The following is a 19,332-nucleotide window of genomic DNA, read 5'->3' as shown; positions in this document are numbered from 1 at the left end:
CGAGGGCCAGCACAGGTGTCCCTGCACCCAGCACAGTGCCTGGTGCTGAGCAGAAGGCCCAGCTCATGGGATTATCCATTTCATCTTCATCTCCCCTCTGAGCTGTGAGTTTTGTGAAGATGGGCTCATGAGTGACTTGTCTTTGTCCCCAGAACCAGCTTCTGGCAAAAAGTGGTCATCGGTGAGTGGATTAGCTAGGATATATTTGATTGTGAGAGGCAATGACTATAAAAAAGGACATTTATTTATTTTATGCAGAGAAGTCTGAAGGGAGGGATCCCAGGCTGAGCCATAGTGTCTGGGATCCAGGCTCCTTATATATTTACATCTAGGACCTAGACTCCATCATGCACAGCCTCCATTCACAAATGCACCTCATGGTCCAAGATGGCTGCTCTGGTTCCGCTCAACACATCTGCATCCCAGCCAGCAGGTAGGAGAAGTGAAATGAAGGAGGGACAAAGGGCTTAAGCTGGCTTTCTCTTAAGGAAGCTCTAGCACAACGCTTCCACTTACATTCCTTTGGCCAGAACTTGGGCACATGGCCACGTCTAGCTGCAAAGACGCCGGGAAAGGCAGTCTCACTTTAGGTGGCCGCATGTTGAGCCAAACATCAGAGGCTGTATCGCTGTGCTCCAAGGGGGACACGGATACTGGCGCCACCATGATCAGGATTTGTGAACTCAGCTAAGATGCAGAGGGCATCTGGGGAATTCTTTATCAACTGCAGTCAGAGAAGGAGGGAGCCCAGGGGTAGCCCAGCCTATGCCTCCTGCGCACAGAGGGCCGGCAGGAACTCTTGCTGCCCAGAGCTCAGAGGATGAGTGAGAAGGGCTAGGAAAAGGCTACAGGTACGCTCTTTAGGCTCCAACCTGTGTTGCTCCTGACCTCAGCACCTCTCACCTGTGTGACCTTGGCCGCACCCCTTCCCTTCCCCGAGCCTCCTCCGCTACCTCATTGATAAGATGGGAAGAACTGCCCCCGCCTCAAAGGAAGATGCTGAAGACGCAGTGGTGTCATAAACACAAGGCTCTTAGGCCCCGAGGGGACCCTCAGAAGACCACCTTTGGGGGGAGCGGGATGGGGCTCCCTGATCCGGCAAGTCTTGGGGAACCGGGGTGGGGCCCGGGCTCAGCCACCAAGGGACCTGGCGTTCTCAGAGTACAGCAGATGCCAGCTTTTTTGCCACTTCTAGTATATTCCCTCTAAGTTTAAACGACTTATTTACTACACACGTGAGCTACGTGAATTTTTGAAAGTAAGGACGAGCAAAGGAGCTAAAAGAAAAAAGAATCATCAAAAACCCCACCACCCGGAGCTAACCGTTCTTCGTTTGTCAAATACCTTGTCCGCCTGTTCCGTGTCCTGTGCACACACATGACTGTGCACGCTTCGCTACTTCTTTCCACGTAAAATGTATACTTTTTATGGGACCGCACTACACACAGGCTACTTCAAAACCTCAAAATGATGGGGCTCCTGGGGGGCTCCGTCAGTGAAGTGTCTGCCTTCGGCTCAAGGCATGATCCCAGAGTCCCAGGATCGAGCCCGACCACCAGCTCCCTGCTGCGGGCCGTCTGCTTCTCCCTCTCCCTCTGCCCCGCACCTCCCACTTGGTCTCTCACTCAAATAAATAGATAAAATCTTGAAAGGAAAACAATGCAATGCTGGATATCCTTGTACCCAAATACTCTTCTGGTCATTTCCTTAGGCTAGGTTCCTGTACAAGGGCCTCGTCTATGTTGTGAAAGTTTTGCTCTCTCGTGCAAACTACATTCAGAAACAAGAAATTCCTACATTTACAAAAATTAAGCAGAGCCATATGGAACTGCCAGTCAGAGCGTTGGACCGGCAGGAGAAAGCTCCCACGCTGAATTGACATAAATCTTAGCCAAAACGAAAGACACTCAATACGTTTGTGAGTCTCTACAGCCTTCTAGTGGGTAAACACATCATTTCTGCCCAGGAGTCTGCAATACCAACAGTGAGGACAACAGCTCACACTTAAACCACGCTGATCACGTGTCAGCCACTCTTCTGAGTGATATACACACGACACGCATCATATGCTAATATCATGCATTATGTATCTATTATAGACACGTGTGTACACATTTGGTCTTCAGGAAAAGTCTGTCAGGTAAGTGCCATTATTCTCCCCAGTTTACAGGGAAAGAAAATGAGGCACGGAAGGGTCCGCTTGCCAAAAGCCTTGTACCCGTAAGTGGTAGAGCTGGGATTTGAACCCAGACAACATGGACCTCACCGCTATGCTAGACTCTGTGGACTTTTTGTGGGTGGATGAGGTCCATTCTAACCCTGAGTTGTTTCTTTATTTTTTAAAGATGTATTTATTTATTTATGTAAGAGAGAGCGTGCGCTCACACATGCGTGCAAGTGGGGGGAGGGGCAGAGGGAGAGATTCTCAAGCGGACTCCCTGCTGATCGAGGGGCCCACACGGGGCTCAGTCTCACCACCCTGAGATCATCACCTTAGCCAAAACCAGGAGTCACACGCTTAACCAACTGAGCCGCCCAGGCGCCCTGCAAACCCCGAGTTTTTAAGAGAGCACTCAGGCCCAGAGAGGGTTAGAAAACGACTTTGGGTCACACAGCAGATCTGGGTGCTTTGCCCACCCCAGTTGCCTTCCGCAGTGCTTGAACCCCCTCAGTGCCCATGGGAAACGGACCTATACCTTTCCAAAGAACAGCGGTGACCCAGAGCTCACGCCCACTCCTCCCGGGGAGCAGTGCTTTGCTTTCGACAAACCAGCTACGTCCAGGCCCTGGGTGGGCATGGCCCTTGCCAGCTAGCAGCCAGGCCTGGCGTGTGGGCCTCCCTCCATCCAGGGCAGCCCCATCTCGGCTCCAGGTCCCTTTGGCCACTGGTGATGGTCAGGGCACCAGTTTGTGTATCTGAGTGTGGTGCACGGAGTGGAAAAATAGTATTTGCCTATCTGCCTAGCCACTTTCCGTCTGTAAGACACGGTGGTTCTAGTATTTTACATTTTAGAATTCTAATATTAAGTGCGAATTCTAACATAAGGGAGTACAGAATTCTCAGCTTCCATAATTTGATTATTGGGCATTCTTGGATTCTAGGAGTCTTTGTCTTTCATTCCAAAAGCTGGGGCGAAGGCAGGCCACGGCTCCTTCCTCTGGGCAGTCAGGAAGTGAGCTGCCCGGAGGACACCAAAACGGTGGGAGGCAGCGGGCCTGGGCCTCTCCGAGGAAAGGGACTGTGACCTGTGTAGTTTGCCATCTTGTCCTGGAACCTCCGCTCTTGTCTTGTGTGTTGCTTTGGGATGCCCGAGGCCCCCACCCAGGGACCCCTCCTTATCTCCTCCTCCAGGCGGGCTCTTGCTCAAGCTCAGCTGACCGCTTTGATAGCAGAGCACGGGTCCTGAGGTTATGAAAACAGCTGGTGCTGATGTTGGGGGGAAAAAAAGAAAAAAAGAAACACGAATGGCCCCTCCATGTGCCCCGGGCTTCCTCAGCCAGCCCCGCACACTGAGTGACCGAAGCAGGGCCTCAGGCTCAGGACAGGGTGCTCCAGGGCCTCTTCCGGGACACCCACACCTCCAGAGCCTTCCATGACCTTCCTGGCTGTGACTGCCTGGCCAGGGCTTGCCCATGGCTGGAAGGACACGCCCCCTGAGCCCTAGGGAAGATGGGTGGGCAAGTCCAGCGAGGCGATGGCCCCAGAGTGGGGCTAAGGTGGCGGGGGGGGATCTCAGGCAGCACTACAATGAGACCCACCGTCCTTGATACAAGCCAGGTGTGAGTGCCGAGCTTGGGGACAGGGTTGCAGTTTGGCCTCATCGTGAGCCTGATGTGGGACAAGGGGTGGTTAGAAAGGACTGGCCCAGGAACTTGGAATGGGGCCCGGGGTGGGAAGGTGGCTCATGGCACGAGCCCCCAGAGAGGCCACCAAAGGGTCTCCAGCCCAGACGTGCTGAGGGATGGGGCTCTAAGGACTGGTGGGGGGGGGGAGCAGGAGCGGGGACGGGCGGTGGCATCTGGCTGGCACCCCGCCTCTCTCGCTCAGGTGTGGGGCTGAGAACAGGCGTTGCTGCCGGCCGCGGCCTTGAACGCGGGCCCTCCAACTTACTCTACATTTTCACACTACAGATGAGCTGCAAGAAGAGGGCAACCAAGAGTCCCCCCGCTGAGCCTGGGCTCGCGAGCTGCTGCAACTCTGTCCCCTGTACTTTCTCTCTTGTGGTTCTCCGTCGACACCTGCGCCTGTACGCATACACGTCTACCAGGCTACGCACACGCCTAACTGCACAGTTTGCTGAATGACCTGAGCTGCAGACGTCGTGACCCTCTCCCTCGATCCTTCCGAGGGCACCTCTGAAGGGAACAGCGCTGGCCTGCTTCATCGGAGCCCGTCAGAGGCGCGCTCAGCATATGGAACCCAGGTACCACAGGGTCTCATACACACCCCGCACTCAAATTTCCCCACCTGTTTTTTGATGTCGCTTCGAATTTGTTCTTTTTAAAATGCAAGCTCCAGGGGCTCCTGGGTGACTCAGTCGGTTAATTGTCTGCTTCCGGCTCAGGTAGTGATCGTGGGGTCCTGGGATTGGGGTTCTGGGATCAGGGTCCTGGGACTGGGGTTCTGGGATCAGGGTTCTGGGACTGGGGTTCTGGGATCAGGGTTCTGGGATTGGGGCTCTGAGATCGAGCCCCACGGCAGGCTCCTTGTCTCTCCCTCTCCCCCTGCTGCTCCCCCTGCTTGTGCTTGCTCTCTCTCCCTCTCTGTCAAATAAATAATCTTTTTTTTTTTTAAATGCAGCTCCAATCAAGTATCACGGGTTGTATTTAGTCGGCAGATTTCTTTTGTCTCCTTTAATCTGGAATATGCCTCCTGCCTTTTACAGTCTTTCATGACTTAACATTTTTGGAGGGTCCTGGCCTGTCTTGGAAAATGTCCCTCGGTTTGGGTTTGTCCAGATCTTTTCTCATGATGAGATGCAGGCTGAGTTTGAATAGGGTAAGGCCCCCAAGTCCTCGTGCGAAGCTGTCATGCAGACGTGTTGACTTAACGTCCATGCCTGTGACCTGGGGGCGAGGGTGGGGGGGGTGTAGGGGTGGGGTCCCACCCTACTCCAACACTGTCATCATTTCTAAAATTCTTAGTTAATCTGAAAGGTGACAAAGGTGACACTGCTGTCGTTTACAGGTTCACATCTCTGCTTACTCATGGCGTCAAGGAGACGCTGGTATTTACTGGTCTGTAAATGATCTGTTTATGTCCTCTTTCCCACTGGGGTGTTATGTTCTCCTCGTAAGGATTTGTAAGCACCTTCTGTATACTACAGATGTTTACCATTCGTCATATTTCCTCTGAAGGGCTTTTTCTATATTATTTTTTGTCTTTTCATCATGTGTATGTTTCTGGACATTATGAAGGGTCTGTTTTCATTACAAAATATGTGCTTATTGTTTACCAAATGAAAACAGTATAGAACGATTTTAGATTACAAGTTTAACAAAACAGAACTGTATAAAGTAAAAAATGAGAGCCCGCCATGACCCAGGTCCCCTTGTCAGAGGAAGCAGTCAGTGATAACGTGAGGGTAAGTGTGCACACATCCATGGCCCACTTGCCCAGCTTGGAACACCACTGGTCCCAGTGCCATGCGGCGGTTTTTTTAATCAATCTCTCACGCACCAGCACGCATATTTTGGTAAGAAGCCCAGTGTCTCCCTTTTGAGGTTTCTTCCAGAGTAGTCTGAGACTCCCAGGGGATCACTCAGTCCAGAGGAGGCCAGTCTCACGTCCACAGTGCCCAGTCCTGCCGGCCCGTGGGCCCCAAGGTTACAGCCCTCTCGTTTACACCAGCGTCCGTCCTCGCTCCCTGAAGTGGGAACGACGCCAGAATGGGTGGGTCGGGCATGGCTTCTAGCCCACGCCACACAGGGCGTCTGCCCCCCGTGAGGCATTGTGCAATGCCCGGCCTCTGGCCCCGGGCTTGGGTCACCTGTCCACACCCCTTTTCCCACGGAGTGAATTTCCTCTTTCGACACATAGGTGTCCTCTTTGCCAGCTGCCCTTGGTCAGGACTGTCCCAATTCCGATGGCAGCTCATCTGACCCACTGACCTGCCCGAGGGAGAGCTTGGGGACCAGAGCTCATCCCTCCTGGGACTCCCCCAGGCCAGCTACAAACTCGCCCACCTTGTTCCCAGATTAAAGGAGGGTCAGCTTTGATGGTTAGTTAAGAGCAAGGGGCCAGACCCACTTCCGGCAAGTGCTTCCCCATCTGTCCGAGGAAGTTACAACAACAGCCCCAGATCCAGTGGACCAGGACCGGCGGAGAGAGCCCTAAGCCCAGCGCCGGGCTCACAGAAACGGCTCAATGAGCGCGAACTGTTCCTTTATGCCTCATATATACGGGGACTTTCCAATTTCCCTATTTTATGGAAACGAGATCCCCCCCCACACCTTTTTCTTAGCTTGCTTTTCTCAAGTAGCGCTCCATAGTCACTCCCCGTGTCCGCACGGGCAGCCTCTACACCCCCCCCCCCCCCCCCGTCCAAAGGATGGCGTCCACGCAGCAGATTAAACCATCTCTGTGAGGTCAAAAGCCTTAGTCTTTTCCTTGGTGATGTCGCCCATTGCATTAAATCTTAGGAAGTTAGTGAAAGTTTGACTATGAAGCTGTTACCTGCATTTTTTTTTCTTTTTTAAGGCGGCTCCATGCCCAGTGTGGGCTTTGAACTCACCACGCTGAGATTAAGAGTCACACGTTTTGCGGCCCTGCGTGGCTCAGTCGGTTAAGAGTCTGACTCTTGATTTCGGCTCAGGTCACAATCTCAGGTCACGATCTCAGGATCATGAGATCGAGCCCCGAGTTGGAGCTCTGCACTCAGCGTGAGTCTGCTTAAGATTCTCTCCCTCTGCCCCCACCTTCCCCCCCCAAAAAAAAGGAAGGAAGAGGGGAAGGGAAGGGGAGGGGAGGGGGGAGGAGAGGGGAGGGGAGGGAGGGGAGGGGAGGGAAGGGAAGGGGAGTTGCATGCTCTACCGACTGAGCCAGCAGGAATCCCATCGCCTTCATTTTTGTTCCTTTGTCCCAGGAGTTTGTCTTTCTCTCCATCCTTTGGCTCTCAGTCGCTGTGGGATTGCTACCGTTCTCCTACTTTGGGAGAGGCCGGTGAGAGGTCCGCTTCCACAGCATGAGGAGGGACCAGGAGGGCTGTCAGTTAGGGCAGGAAAGGGGAAGGCTGGCCAAGCAAGGGTCCTGGTGTCGGAATCCCTGGCCACCACCATCTCAGGACCCACCCCATCCTTGCTTCCGCTCCAGGAACCTGGGAGTCTTTCTGGTTCTCCCCCCCCCCCGCCCCCGCCCACCCCTAACAACAACCCCTTTAGCAAGCCCTGTGGACTCATTCTCCTAAATACGTCTCACACTCACCGCTTCTCTCCACTTCCAGGCCCAGCTCTTCAGTTCAGTACCCGCACAGCTGAGATGGCCCCGCAGGGCCGGCCACCCGCGTTCTGCCCTTCCCTCACCACCCTCCGTACTGGAGCCTGTGGGAAGCAGCTGGACGGGCTGCTAGAGCTGAAGCTACTGGAGGTCAGAAGTCCAGAGTGGGTCGCATTGGGCTTCAAGTCACGGTGTCAGCTGGCGTCCGTTCCTTGGAGGCTCTAGGGGAGGATCTCGTGGTTGCCTTTTCCGGCTTCCGGAGGCCTTCTGGAACCCAGTGCTCCAAGAGGGGCAGCTTGGGGGGCCCGCGGCTCACAGACAGCCTGTGTTCTATCAGGATTGGACATTTTGAAGATGCGACAGGTGTGGGGGGTGGACAGACCAGAGTTCCTACCTGAACTTCTCCTTTTATAAGCTAGTAATACCCATTATATAGGTTTTTGTGTGAGAGTTAAATGTGAGAGCACATGTAAGCACCCAGAAGTTCACAGATGTTCATCTCTGGAAAAGAAAGAGCAAAGATGGAAGGGAGGGGGGGGAGGGAGGGAGGGAGGGAGGAAGGAAGGAAGGAAGGAAGGAAGGAAGGAAGGAAGGAAGGAAGGAAGGAAGGAAGGAAAAAAAATTGTTCCAAACTCAGAGGCTTGTGGGCTCTTTCCATCTTAAAAGCTAGCAATGATGCATAATCCAGGCTAATTTCCATCTCAAGATCAGCATTAACTCCACCCGCAACCTGATTTCCTCCTTGCTATGTAACAGAACACATACATGTGGTCCAGGGATGGGGACACGGACGTCTTCAGGAATATTCTATCAGCGGGAGAACAGAGACAAACTGTGGCCTTTTCCTCCAGTGGAACAGACCACAGTCTGGGACGGATTCCCTGGGCAGTTGACCTCACCGAAGGCTTAGGGTCCCTTCCTTGCCAAAACCCCTGGTGAGGCCCTGTGAGGAGTCCCCAAGTCCCTTGTGAGGCCTGAGAGGGACACCAGCAGTGTGGCTCAGATGGTTAATTAGTAAAAAAAAAAATACATTTCTGGAGTGTATGATGCTTGTGCTATTTATCAGCTTTAAAAACAAAATCTGTCATTGTCATGAATTCCTTTCTCATTCTAAATCTAAATTAGTTTTTACCTAATATTGTATTCTCATTTTACATATCTTTAAAAGGACCTCCCAGATGCTATAAACTTCAAGCCCTACCGACCAGAATGTGCTCTGGCCGGAGGAGCAAAAATGAATGAACCACAGCTACGGGCACCAACGTGACTGACTCTCCGGAATATCCCGAGTGACAGAAGCAGGTGACAGAAAAGAGCGCCGCGGCCTGACGTCATTTGTCTGTGGCCCCCAACCAGGCACAGGTAAGCTCTACAGCGTATGGGATGTGCACCTACACGGGCAAACTATAGAGAAGAAACGGGAGAATTCTTTCTGTGATTCAGGACAGAGGTCACGGAGATGTGACTGGGGGGGGGACACAGGGGGCTTCGGAGGGACTGGTAGGGTGGTGTGCGTGAGCCTGAGTGATGACACAGATGTGTGTTCCCATATTACCTTTAGAATCGTGTGCGGATGTCGCGTACTCTCTTGCACGAATGATGTTTGCTATAACCTACATTTTTGTTTTAAAATAACTGGATTGGGGGCACCCGGGTGGCTCACTCTGTTGGGTGTCTGCCTTCGGCTCAGGTCATGATCCCGGGGTCCTGGGATCGAGCCCCGCATTGGACTCTCTGCTCAGTGAGGAGCCTGCTTCTCCCTCTGCCTCTCCCTGCTTCTCCCCCTGCTTATGCTCTCTCTCGTTCTCTCAAGTAAATAAAATCTTAATAAAATAACTGGATTAACTCTTTAAAGAAACTTAAAATGTTAAGCTTAATGAGAGACTATGGACTCCGAGAAACAAACTGAGGGCCTCAGAGTGGGGGGGAATGGGATAGACCGGTGATGGGTAGTAAGGAGGGCACGTATTGCATGGTGCACTGGGTGTTATACGCAACGAATGAATCATCGAACTTTACATCAGAAACCAGGGATGTACTGTACGGTGACTAACATAATATAATAAAAACCATTAAAAAAAAATCTTAAGCTTGAAATTCTGCAGTGGCTTCTCAGTGCACTTAGAACCAAATCCACGCCCCTTGCTGTGGCCCCAAACCCCATGCGCTCCAGGCGGCTCACCTCTCTGACAGCATCTCACGCCACACCCCCCGGGCACAGTCTCTATCCAGCCACAGGACCTTCCTGGCACCTGCTCTGCGTCAGCCCCCCGGGCACCCGCTTTCACAGCCCCTGCTGCTTTCCTGCTTGGAGCTCGGCACAATCCCAATCTGCAGTGTTATCTCTGCTGCCTCCCCCTCCCCCTTCCGGAACTTGGAGCCTCAGAGGCCAAGCCCCGGGCCTCCTCTGAAGGGCTTTAATTTGGACGGGCTGCCAAGAGGTTCACGCTTTGAGGCAGAAGAGGCAGACGGGAGAACGAAGTCTCCAGAAGAAAAGAAAACAAGACCAGGAGATGGAGGGAAGTGGCGGGGTGGGGGGAGAAGAAGGGGCCAGCGGACGGCAGTCCCCTCAGTCAGGAGGGCTGGCTGCTACACCCTGGAGGGCTGGGTCCCCTCCTGTCCACAAGGTTCTGGGGTAACTCTTTGTCTGGGGACCTGCCAGAAATAGGAGCTGCCCCTCACCCCACCTGGGCTAGGTGTCGCTTAGACTTTGTAAGTTGAAAACCAACTGACTTTTGGGGGCACCAGAAATCTAACAGGGTCCAGCTGATGGATTTTTACAAATGTCCCCTCCTTCCCTACAGGTCTCACTGCTGTGAGATGACCGGAGAGTAGCCACCCTGCCTCTAGCTCTCTGCCCACATGAGATTTCTTGGAACACGAAACAGCCCTGGCCGGGAGCTGGGCCGCACCGGCTGCCGCGGCAGTTGGGGAGCAATGTCGCCCCGCCCCCCATCCCCTGCACCCCTTCGGCATGTGGGTAACTGTGTGTGAGAGGACTAACGGCTCCCCAAAGATGTCCAAGGCCTTCTCCCCCCGACCGGCGATGCCATCGGGGGACTTCAACTGATCTTGAGATGAGCCTGGATTATCCGGCTGGTCCGAGGTCATCGCAGGGGTCCTTGAATGCGGGAAGAGGGAGGGGGAAGAGTCAGAACCAGAGAGATGGCATCACGAAGGAGACTTGACCCGCCGTTGCTGGCTTTCAAGGTGGAAAGGGCCCACGAGCCAAAGAATGCGGGCAGCGTCTGGAAGCCAGAAAAGACAAAAACCGGATGCTGCCCGACAGCCTCCGGAAGGAACACATCTCCCGCCTCCTTTGTGTTGTTTCTTTGGGGCCATTGGCTACAGTAGCAGCAGGAGTTTATACCCTGGGTGACTTATTCTTTTCCTCCCTCTCCCCAGGGTAGAAGTGAGGCAGCCACGCATAACTCTCGGACCTCATCTGGGGCCTGCGGGGCAAAATCTTCTCTGCTCTTCAAAGAAGCGTGGATACACCCGTATTCAGAGCGGCGTTATTCGCAATAGTCTAGAGGTGGAAGCAGCCCAAGAGCGCATCAGTGGACGAATGAATAAACAAAATGTGATACGTACATACAATGGAATATTGTCCGGCCATCCAGGATGATTATTATTCAAAGGAAGGAAATTCTGACACACGCTACACTATGGATAAACCTTGAGGACGTGGTGCTGAGTGAAGTCCGTCACGGAAAACAAAATGCTGTATGATTCCATTCACACGCGGTACCCGAAGGAGTCAAGTTCATAGAGACAGAAAGTAACATGGGGGTGGCCAGGGGCTGGGGGAGGGGGGACAGGCTACCGAACACTCAAAAATGATTAAGATGGAAGCTTTATGTTGGGTGTATTTTACCACGATTAAAAAAATAAAAGCAAGAGCAACGTGGAAAGTAGCGAGCGTCACCTTAAATAGAGAAGGATTTCTCACCAGGGAGAAAAACCTGCAGACATTTCTCGCCCCGTGTAATATGGATAATCTGTTTAAAAGGAAGGGACACATCGTTTGTTCAATGAAATTAAGTAAGGGGGCTCCCTGACTTAAGGACAACGGCGATAATCTACTCATTGGTGAATTTCCCAGAGAAGGAAGGATGGCGACCGGTGATGGGACTGGCCCCTGTCCCCTGAGCCATCAGCCTGGCCCGAGGACCTCACCCACTGCTCATTTCCTTCCGCGTGTGCTCTTTAAAAAGAAGCAGCTGAGCCGAGTGCTAGGTACTAGGTGTCAGACATGCCTCTGTTTGAAGTCAGCTCTGCCACTTACTGGCTGTGTGACTTTGGCCACGTGACTTCACCTCTCTGTTTCAGTTTTCCCATCTGTAAACTGGGGACAATAACAATCTACCCCTCAGCATGGCTAGAAAGATTCAACAAGTCTTCGGTTAGGCCAGTGCTTGGCACACGGTGACACGTGCTGGCCACCCCAGGGCAGGATTCCTCCGAGCTCTCAGTGTGTCAGTTAATATCCTCTGGGCGGCTCTGATAGGAAAACTCCTATATTCAGCCTGGAGACCGACAGGACAAGTGAGGCAGGATCCCCCCCCCCCCCACACACACACAGGGAACTCCCGACCTTGCAGGTTTTCTCTGACTATATCACAGTTTGTCCACCTTGGTCCTCTGGACATCTGGGGACAATTCTTTGGTGGGGGCGCAGGGTGGGCTGCTGGGCTGTGCCTTGAAGGGCGCTAAAGCACCAGGCGTCCCTGGCCTCTATCCACTAGTTGCCAAAAGCAACCCCCCACCGGGACCATCAAAACTGTGTCCAGCATTGCCAAATGTCCTTGGGGACACAAGATTGCCTCCGTTTGAGAAGCACTGTGCTACCCAGCAAGACGGGGGAGGCTGGGAGGTCCGCACACAGCCTCAGCGAGGAGACCCACCAGGGGCTGAGCCTTGAGTTTGGCTAAGATTTCCAGAGGAGTGGGGGTCTTCATCCTGCCCTGTCTCTCACCCCAGGACTCTGGGATCAAGCCCTGAGCCGAAGGCAGATGCTTAACGACTGAGCCACCCAGGCGCCCCTGGCTGGGTCCCCTTCTGCCCCCTGATCTTGGCCTGCCAGGATCTCAGGGGCCGTGGACGGCTCTCTCCACACTTTCCATGAGAATGGCTGCACTTTGCCACAAACGCTTCCCATCCCCCGTCTCCAGCTCCCATCTCTCTCCTGAGTTCCTGACTCCGTCCAGCTGCCTCCAGATACCTCCACCTGGAGCCCTCCAGGCTCTGTAAGCCCAATGTGGCCAGAGTTGCCCTCTTCCCTACCCATCACAGCCCATACGCCGACGCCCCTTCAGCTTGTTCGCCCTCGTCCCTCTCTCCCAGGGACTCGTTGGGTTGACCTCTTAAATGTCACTAAAATCCAGCCCCTCCTCTCCGTCCCCACAGCTGGTGTTGCGGCCCCACACCTGTCTAAAATGCCAACCTTGGGGGTGCCTGGCTGGCTCAGCGGTAGAGCCTGCGACTCCTGGTCTCAAGGTCACGAGTTCAAGTCCCACGCTGGGTGCAGAGCTTGCTTACTCATGTACATACATAACATAAATGCCAACGCGATCGCGTCACACACACTCCTTCCCTTGCACAAAAACGTTCCATGCCCCCTCTGCCCAGCTGTGAGGCCTGGGTCCCACTCCTGCTGGATCTCCAGCCGCCCTGTCACCCCCGGCCACGCCCCCACCCCTGCTGCTCCAGCCCCTTGTGGTGCCACCTGCCCCCACTACCTGGGGAAATCCCACTCCGCCTTCAAAGCCCAGCTCCTCTGGGTCCTCTTCTGGGAAATCTGCCCTCATCCCCGGCCTCCTGCCAACGTTCTTCTTTCCTCTTGTCCCTGAAGCAAAGATGTTTAAAAGCTGGGGGCCGAACCTGTGGCCCCGCCCCCGCTGCCCCCCCAGCCCTGCCTGAGTCCCAGAGAGCTGGAAGGGCTCTGAGAGACCCTCTGGTCAACCACCTTCAGATGAGGGCAAACCCCACCCCACCCCACCCCCGTTCCATGAGTGCAGATGATGGCCTTTGCTGTCCTGGCCGGTGGCATTGGACAGGTTGGCCTCTCCCTCCCCACCTTGATACATTCTCCTTCCTCCCTGACCTTCAGGACACCCCTCCTCCCCCGGGTTGCCTTTCAACTCTGGGGCAGCTCCTTCTAGGTCCCCTCTGCTGGTGCCTCTTCCTCACTCCCACCTCCTCATGTGTCAGGGTCCCCAGGCCCCGCCCTTTGTCCTCTCCTACCTGCTCTCCCTCTGATCACATCCTTTAAATGCCAGCTGTCTGCTGACAGCTCCCACATGTGCATCTGAGACCTCAGACTCTCCCCTGGACTGCGCACTTACGACCCTGCTAGTCACCTGCCTTTCCGGCATCTCCATTCACCCATCTGGGAGACGTCTCCAACCTAACCCAGCCAGACCCCTCCGCCCTGCTCTGCCTTCAGTCTTCCCTGCCTCAGTTCCCGACAGCTCTGTCTCCCAGTGTTCAAGCCAATGTCCTTGGAGTGCCCCTGGGACCTGACCACTTCCCATCCCGTCCACTGCTGCCATCTGGGCCAAATTACCCCTATCTCTCACCTGGATTATCACAACCATCTCCTCACCCTGCTTCTGTCCTTGCCCTCTGCAGCCTCTTCTCCACACAGAAACCAGAGTTCACCGGGGTTGACTATGGTCTGTGGGTCCCATCATGTCCTCCTCTGCTCAAAACTCCCATGGCTCCCAGCTCGTTCAAATAAGAGCCAAAGTCCCCCCAAACCCCATCTGACCTGTGCCTCCTTTACTCTTACCTTTTTAAAATTCATCTCCTCCTGCTCTCCTCCTTCATCCAGCCACCTTGTACGCTCCTGCCACAGGGCCTTTGCACCAGCTGTTCCCTTTGCTTGGAAGATTTTTTTCCTCCAAGAATAAGAATGGCTCCTTCCCTCCCTTCCCTTGAATCTTTGCTCCCATGTCAGCTTCTTAATGAGGGCTTCTCTGACCACCCCCGTTGAAAATTGCAAAATACTTCCTCTTAGCACTGCCCATCACCTTCCCCTTATCCTGCTCTAATTTTGTCTTTGCAATTATGGCCTTCTAACACACTCTATAATTGACTTCTGTATCTGGTCTATTGCTTATCTATCTTTTCGACTAGAATGTCAGCCCCACAAGGGCAGGAATCTCTTATCTCTTGCTCACAGCCTAGCCCAGTGTCAGGCATTTATCAAGTGAATACCCTAAGGTTCCGAAGCCTGGAACGACTGCTTGTCTGGCAAGGTCTCACGAGACCACAGGTGGTGCAGTGGGAGTCATTGGCTTGGGAGTGTCACTCTGCCACCCACCCGCAGGCTGACCCACCTTGGGCAAGTCATTCAGTCATTCTAGACCTCCTCTCTGAAAAATGAAGATGTCATGTGTGTACCAAGGGCTTAATAAAGGGTGGTACATGCGAACATTTGACCATTAGAAAAACTTGACCCCGGCATTCTCATGCAATTTAGACTTTTCCATACAGGTTTTCATTCCACCCTGACAACAACCCCAGAGTGAAGTAGGACAGATGATGGCCTTTCACCTTTTTACAGGTGGAAACGCTGAAGCCTTTTTTTGACACATGGAAAAACACCGGGGAGGCCTGGGCCCCTCCCCGCGTGACTGGACAGACGATGTGTGACCCCCCCTCCCCACGCCGGGGGCGGACCCGCGGTTCCGAGGCTCGAGAGGGTCCGGGGCGGGAGGGGATGGGGGAACAGTGCGGGAACTACATTTCCCAGGAGGAGTTGCCCGCAGCTCTGTGGCTCCCGGGTTTTTAAAGGGCTCGCGTAAAAAGGGGTGGTGGGGGGGAACTTTCGCAGGCTGCCCGCCGGAAAATGGCTCGGCGCTCGGTGCGGACCCGAGAGCGGGCTGCGGGGGTGCCCGGCCCGAGGCAAGAAGCCCCCAGGCCCTGCAGTGTCAGCCAGGCGAGGTGAGGCCAGGCAATCTGGAGGCAGCCTTTCCTCATCTTGTCCCCCTTGGCCTCAGACTCTGCGCCCAACTACTGGCCCCCTCCTTTCTCCTCCAATTCTAACTGGGGCGGGGGGTTGGGGCGGTGAATCCCGCCGCCCGGCAGGACCTGGGCTGTCTGCCGGCGGGAAGCCCCCGCGACTCCGAGGCGACCCCTTCCTCCATTTCTGGCTTCAGTTCCGGGAGAGAATTTACAGGTCTCTCCGATGGCCAGGGGTATGGGATGTGAGAGCTACAAAACGAAGGGAAGACCTGGGGGCGCCGGGAGCTGAGCCTCACGGTGCGCCCCCATATCCATCCTTCCGAATCCCGAGGCCTCCACGGTAAAATGGGGATAATCGGGGGAGTGATCACGTTGGCTGCCTCCCTAGGCTGGAGGAGCAAAGAATCAAGAAACGAGTGGAGAGCAAGCACTTTGCAAACTGTAAGGCGCTGTGTAAATAAAATTGTTTCATCATCGTGTCAAAGGATTAATCTAGTCCTTATTTTAAGACACCCAGGGCCGTGGCGTGGGGGGTGGGGGTGCGGGTGTGTGTACACATCTTGGACGGGGGGGTGGGTGGGTGGGTGGCTATTTGGATTGCCTATTTCCCCCTCCAGATCTTAGCGGGGAACCAAAATTGCCTTTGTAAATAACTTAAACAAATCCACCAGAATGTTATGTTTTCAAATCAGGAAACTTCGGGGTAATTGACATCATCCAAATAAGAACCTTGACCTTTTGAACTAACCTGGCCCTTCGTGGCTTCCCTTGCCTGCCTGTGCCGCCAAGATAAGCCGGTGAGAGGCATCTGATAGCGAGTCTCAGGCCTCCCTCTCCCGCCTCCCAATCATTTGGATTAATCCATCCCTTGGTGTTCGTGGGGGAAACCTATTAATTTCCCTGGCCTCAGAGACTCCCCAAGTCCAGTAGGAGCCCTTCCCCCCAACCGCAGCTAGGACCCCTCCATCCCCCACCTAAACCCTCCAACCATCCCCCTCTCCCCTCCCCAACAGCCAGTGTCTGCAAACAGCTCCCGCACCATTCCAGAGACACGTTCATCATTTTGACCAGCTATAAACCCCCACTCCCAGGGTATTGTTTAAATGAAGAGTGCTCTGCCTCTTGGCTTAGGGAATAAAAGCGGGTTTGTTGTGGGAGGGGGCTTAGGGAGGGAGCATTCCAGAATCTCAACCCAGGGTCCCTGCCAAGCGGGCCCTGCATGTGATTAGGATGTGTTTCATAGACAAGGGGTCCCAGGAACTGTGGGGTCTCTTCTGATGGCCTCTGGGCCCCTAAAGTCCCTCGGAGCCCCTCAAGACTCCCTTCAGACGGTGACGCCCCTTGTTCACCTCATCTATACCTGCCAAGCAGCACGGAAAAGATGTATACATTTTAACAAAGACATCGCATCCTCCCAGCAAAATGGCGGTGGTCCCGGCCACCGCTCCCTGAACAACTGCACAATTTCCGAGGATTAGTCAGGACCCAAGGAACGCGACCCCCCTCCTCCACCTCTCCCCCAGCGCCCTGTTTTCCCAAGTTCCCAAAGTACTCAGGGCCTCTCTTTATCCCAGGGGCCCCCAGGACAAGTCTCTTGTTGGAGACTTTGGGACAGCTCCTCCATTGCAGACCGCCCCCCCCACTGCCTTCAAGGGACCTTGGGAGGGGGACTTGACCCCCAAGCTGTGCCTCAGGGGTGGAGACAGCAAGGTTCTGCCTCTGAGACCCCGAAACTCCTAGGCTGAGAGAGGCATATGAATGAATTCCCGATTAGGCTATATGGGCGATGTGGGGGTCTTCGAGCAGAGGAGAGGACTCGGGAGACCTCTCCTCATTCCCTCGGGGGTCCCAGGCAGTAGTGGGGGTTCGGCCTCAGGAGAGAACCTCCACGCAGACGTCAGGGGGCACGCTGGGGGGACAGCCGGCAGCGAAGGGGGAAGGGACAAAGTTTGAAAGTGCCCTTCCAACTCTTCCAGGGAAAGTTTGCTTAGGGGCCCCAAGGGCAGAGAAGAGGGAGAGGTGCGGGGGGCCCAGTGGCGGGATGACCCCCGAGAGGTGACCGGACCCCGGGGGAGCGACCCCTCCCCCCTGTCCCGGCTCGGCCCGGCTGGGAGTCGCCCGGCTCGGGGCAGCGTGTGTTAGTTGGGGCCGCTTTCCAGCCGCTCCGCGGGGCTGGGGGGTCCCGCCGCGGGCCGGGAGCGGGCTCTCCGGTAGCCCCAGGGGGGAGCTTTGCTACGGGGGGTTTCCCGCACTGAGGCTCCCCGGGCCCTCAGAGCCAGCCCCCCGCAAAGGGGAAATGTGCAGGCGCATCAGCGGTCCTCGGCGCCGTTTGGGGCGCGTGGCGGGCGCGGGGGGCGGCGGCCGGGCCGGCGGGATGCCCGGCGGGGGAGCCCAGGGAGCCAGGCAGCGGCCCCGGGCGGCGGCGGGAAGCGGGAAGGCCCGGGCCGGGGGGAAAGGTCGGATTTGCTCGGCGGAAGAAACACAGATGGCGGCGGCGCGGCGCCATTCCGGGCCGGGAGCAGGCAGCCAGCAGCCCTGTCCTCACCGCGGTCCGCCCGCCGCCGCTAAATACCCGGATGCGCCGCCCGAGCGCCAGACGCGGAGCTGGGAAAAGGGAGGCAGAGGAGGCGGAGGCGGAGGCAGAGCCCGAGCCGGAGCCGGGCGCCGAGACCGACCGACAGACCGGCGGGGCTGGGCCACGCAAGAGCCGGCCCGGCGAGTCCTCCCGCGACCCGAGCCAGGTCCCCGAGAGCCGGGCCCCGGACTGGCCCGGGAGTCAGGAGGAGCGCCAGAGCCCATCCCGAGTAAGGCTCTCCTCGGCCTCCGACGAGGGCTGGCCCTTTTGAAGGCGCCTCCTTCAACAGCAGGACCAGACAGGCCACCATGACCGAGAACTCCACGTCCACCCCTGCGGCCAAGCCCAAGCGGGCCAAGGCCTCCAAGAAGTCCACAGACCACCCCAAGTATTCAGACATGATCGTGGCTGCTATCCAGGCGGAGAAGAACCGCGCTGGCTCCTCGCGTCAGTCCATCCAGAAGTTCATCAAGAGCCACTACAAGGTGGGTGAGAACGCCGACTCGCAGGTCAAGTTGTCCATCAAGCGCCTGGTCACCACTGGGGTCCTCAAGCAGACCAAGGGGGTGGGTGCCTCGGGGTCCTTCCGGCTGGCCAAAAGCGACGAGCCCAAGAGGTCGGTGGCCTTCAAGAAGACGAAGAAGGAAGTCAAGAAGGTGGCCACGCCAAAGAAGGCAGCCAAGCCCAAGAAGGCTGCCTCCAAAACCCCAAGCAAGAAGCCCAAAGCCACCCCAGTCAAGAAGGCCAAGAAGAAGCCGGCTGCCACGCCCAAGAAAACCAAAAAACCCAAGACTGTCAAGGCCAAGCCAGTCAAGGCATCCAAGCCTAAGAAGGCCAAATCAGTGAAGCCCAAAGCCAAGTCCAGTGCCAAGAGAGCCGGCAAGAAGAAGTGACAAGGGGGCTTTTCTTGTGGACACTCCTGCCTGTCTATTTTCTGTAAATACTTTTCTCTTTCCTTCTCTCTTGATCTTCGTCTGCAGTCCTTTGCCCCTTTCTATTCTGACTTCATAAGAGACAGAATTTGGATTCCTCAGAAATTAGGGAATAATTCATTTTTCCTTAACAGTCGTGCAAGGACAGCAACCACAAATCTCATCTCTAATGATGAGAATGTACTTACATTTAGTTTCGTTGACTTGTTATTAATCTACTTAATGGGTTTAGGGACTTGGGTGGGTCTGTGTGTTTTGTTTGATTGGATGGTTGTTCACTCTGAAGGTAAAGGGGTGGGAGAGAATGGGCAAGGCCACTCGTTCAGACTAGATGAGGGGGAGCCCGGAAATGGGAAGGTTTGTAGGGGTAAGTTTAAGGTGAGCCGGCCTCCTCTAGGTTGCACACCCCTTGTGAGAGT

The 19,332-nt window shown here is 55.2% G+C and overlaps 1 protein-coding gene and 1 long non-coding RNA gene across 2 annotated transcripts; one reads left to right on the top strand and one right to left on the bottom strand.

Annotated features, from left to right (window-relative positions):
• Positions 1-9,124: 9,124 nt before the first annotated feature.
• On the bottom strand, positions 9,125-14,556 carry LOC123780728 (uncharacterized). Its single transcript, XR_015727089.1, has 3 exons — positions 14,229-14,556; positions 13,177-13,283; positions 9,125-10,556 (listed from the first exon to the last, which is right to left on the bottom strand). It is a non-coding gene; the product is annotated as an uncharacterized LOC123780728 (long non-coding RNA).
• Positions 14,557-17,983: 3,427 nt separating this feature from the next.
• On the top strand, positions 17,984-19,102 carry H1-0 (H1.0 linker histone). Its single transcript, XM_045779903.2, has one exon. It carries the CDS (start codon positions 18,290-18,292, stop codon positions 18,872-18,874), a length of 585 nt encoding a protein of 194 aa, XP_045635859.2. The 5' UTR covers positions 17,984-18,289; the 3' UTR covers positions 18,875-19,102.
• Positions 19,103-19,332: the final 230 nt, after the last annotated feature.

Source organism: Ursus americanus, chromosome 17, assembly GCF_024610735.1.
Source record: "Ursus americanus isolate L20-20 chromosome 17, mUrsAme1.1.p, whole genome shotgun sequence".
Taxonomy (NCBI): Eukaryota; Metazoa; Chordata; class Mammalia; order Carnivora; family Ursidae; genus Ursus; species Ursus americanus.
This window is presented reverse-complemented; position numbering and strand designations above follow the sequence as displayed.

What these genes read in the sequence shown, in the direction of transcription:
- H1-0 (XM_045779903.2), top strand. Translation starts at nt 18,290, where the DNA reads ATGACCGAGAACTCCACGTCCACCCCTGCGGCCAAGCCCAAGCGGGCC.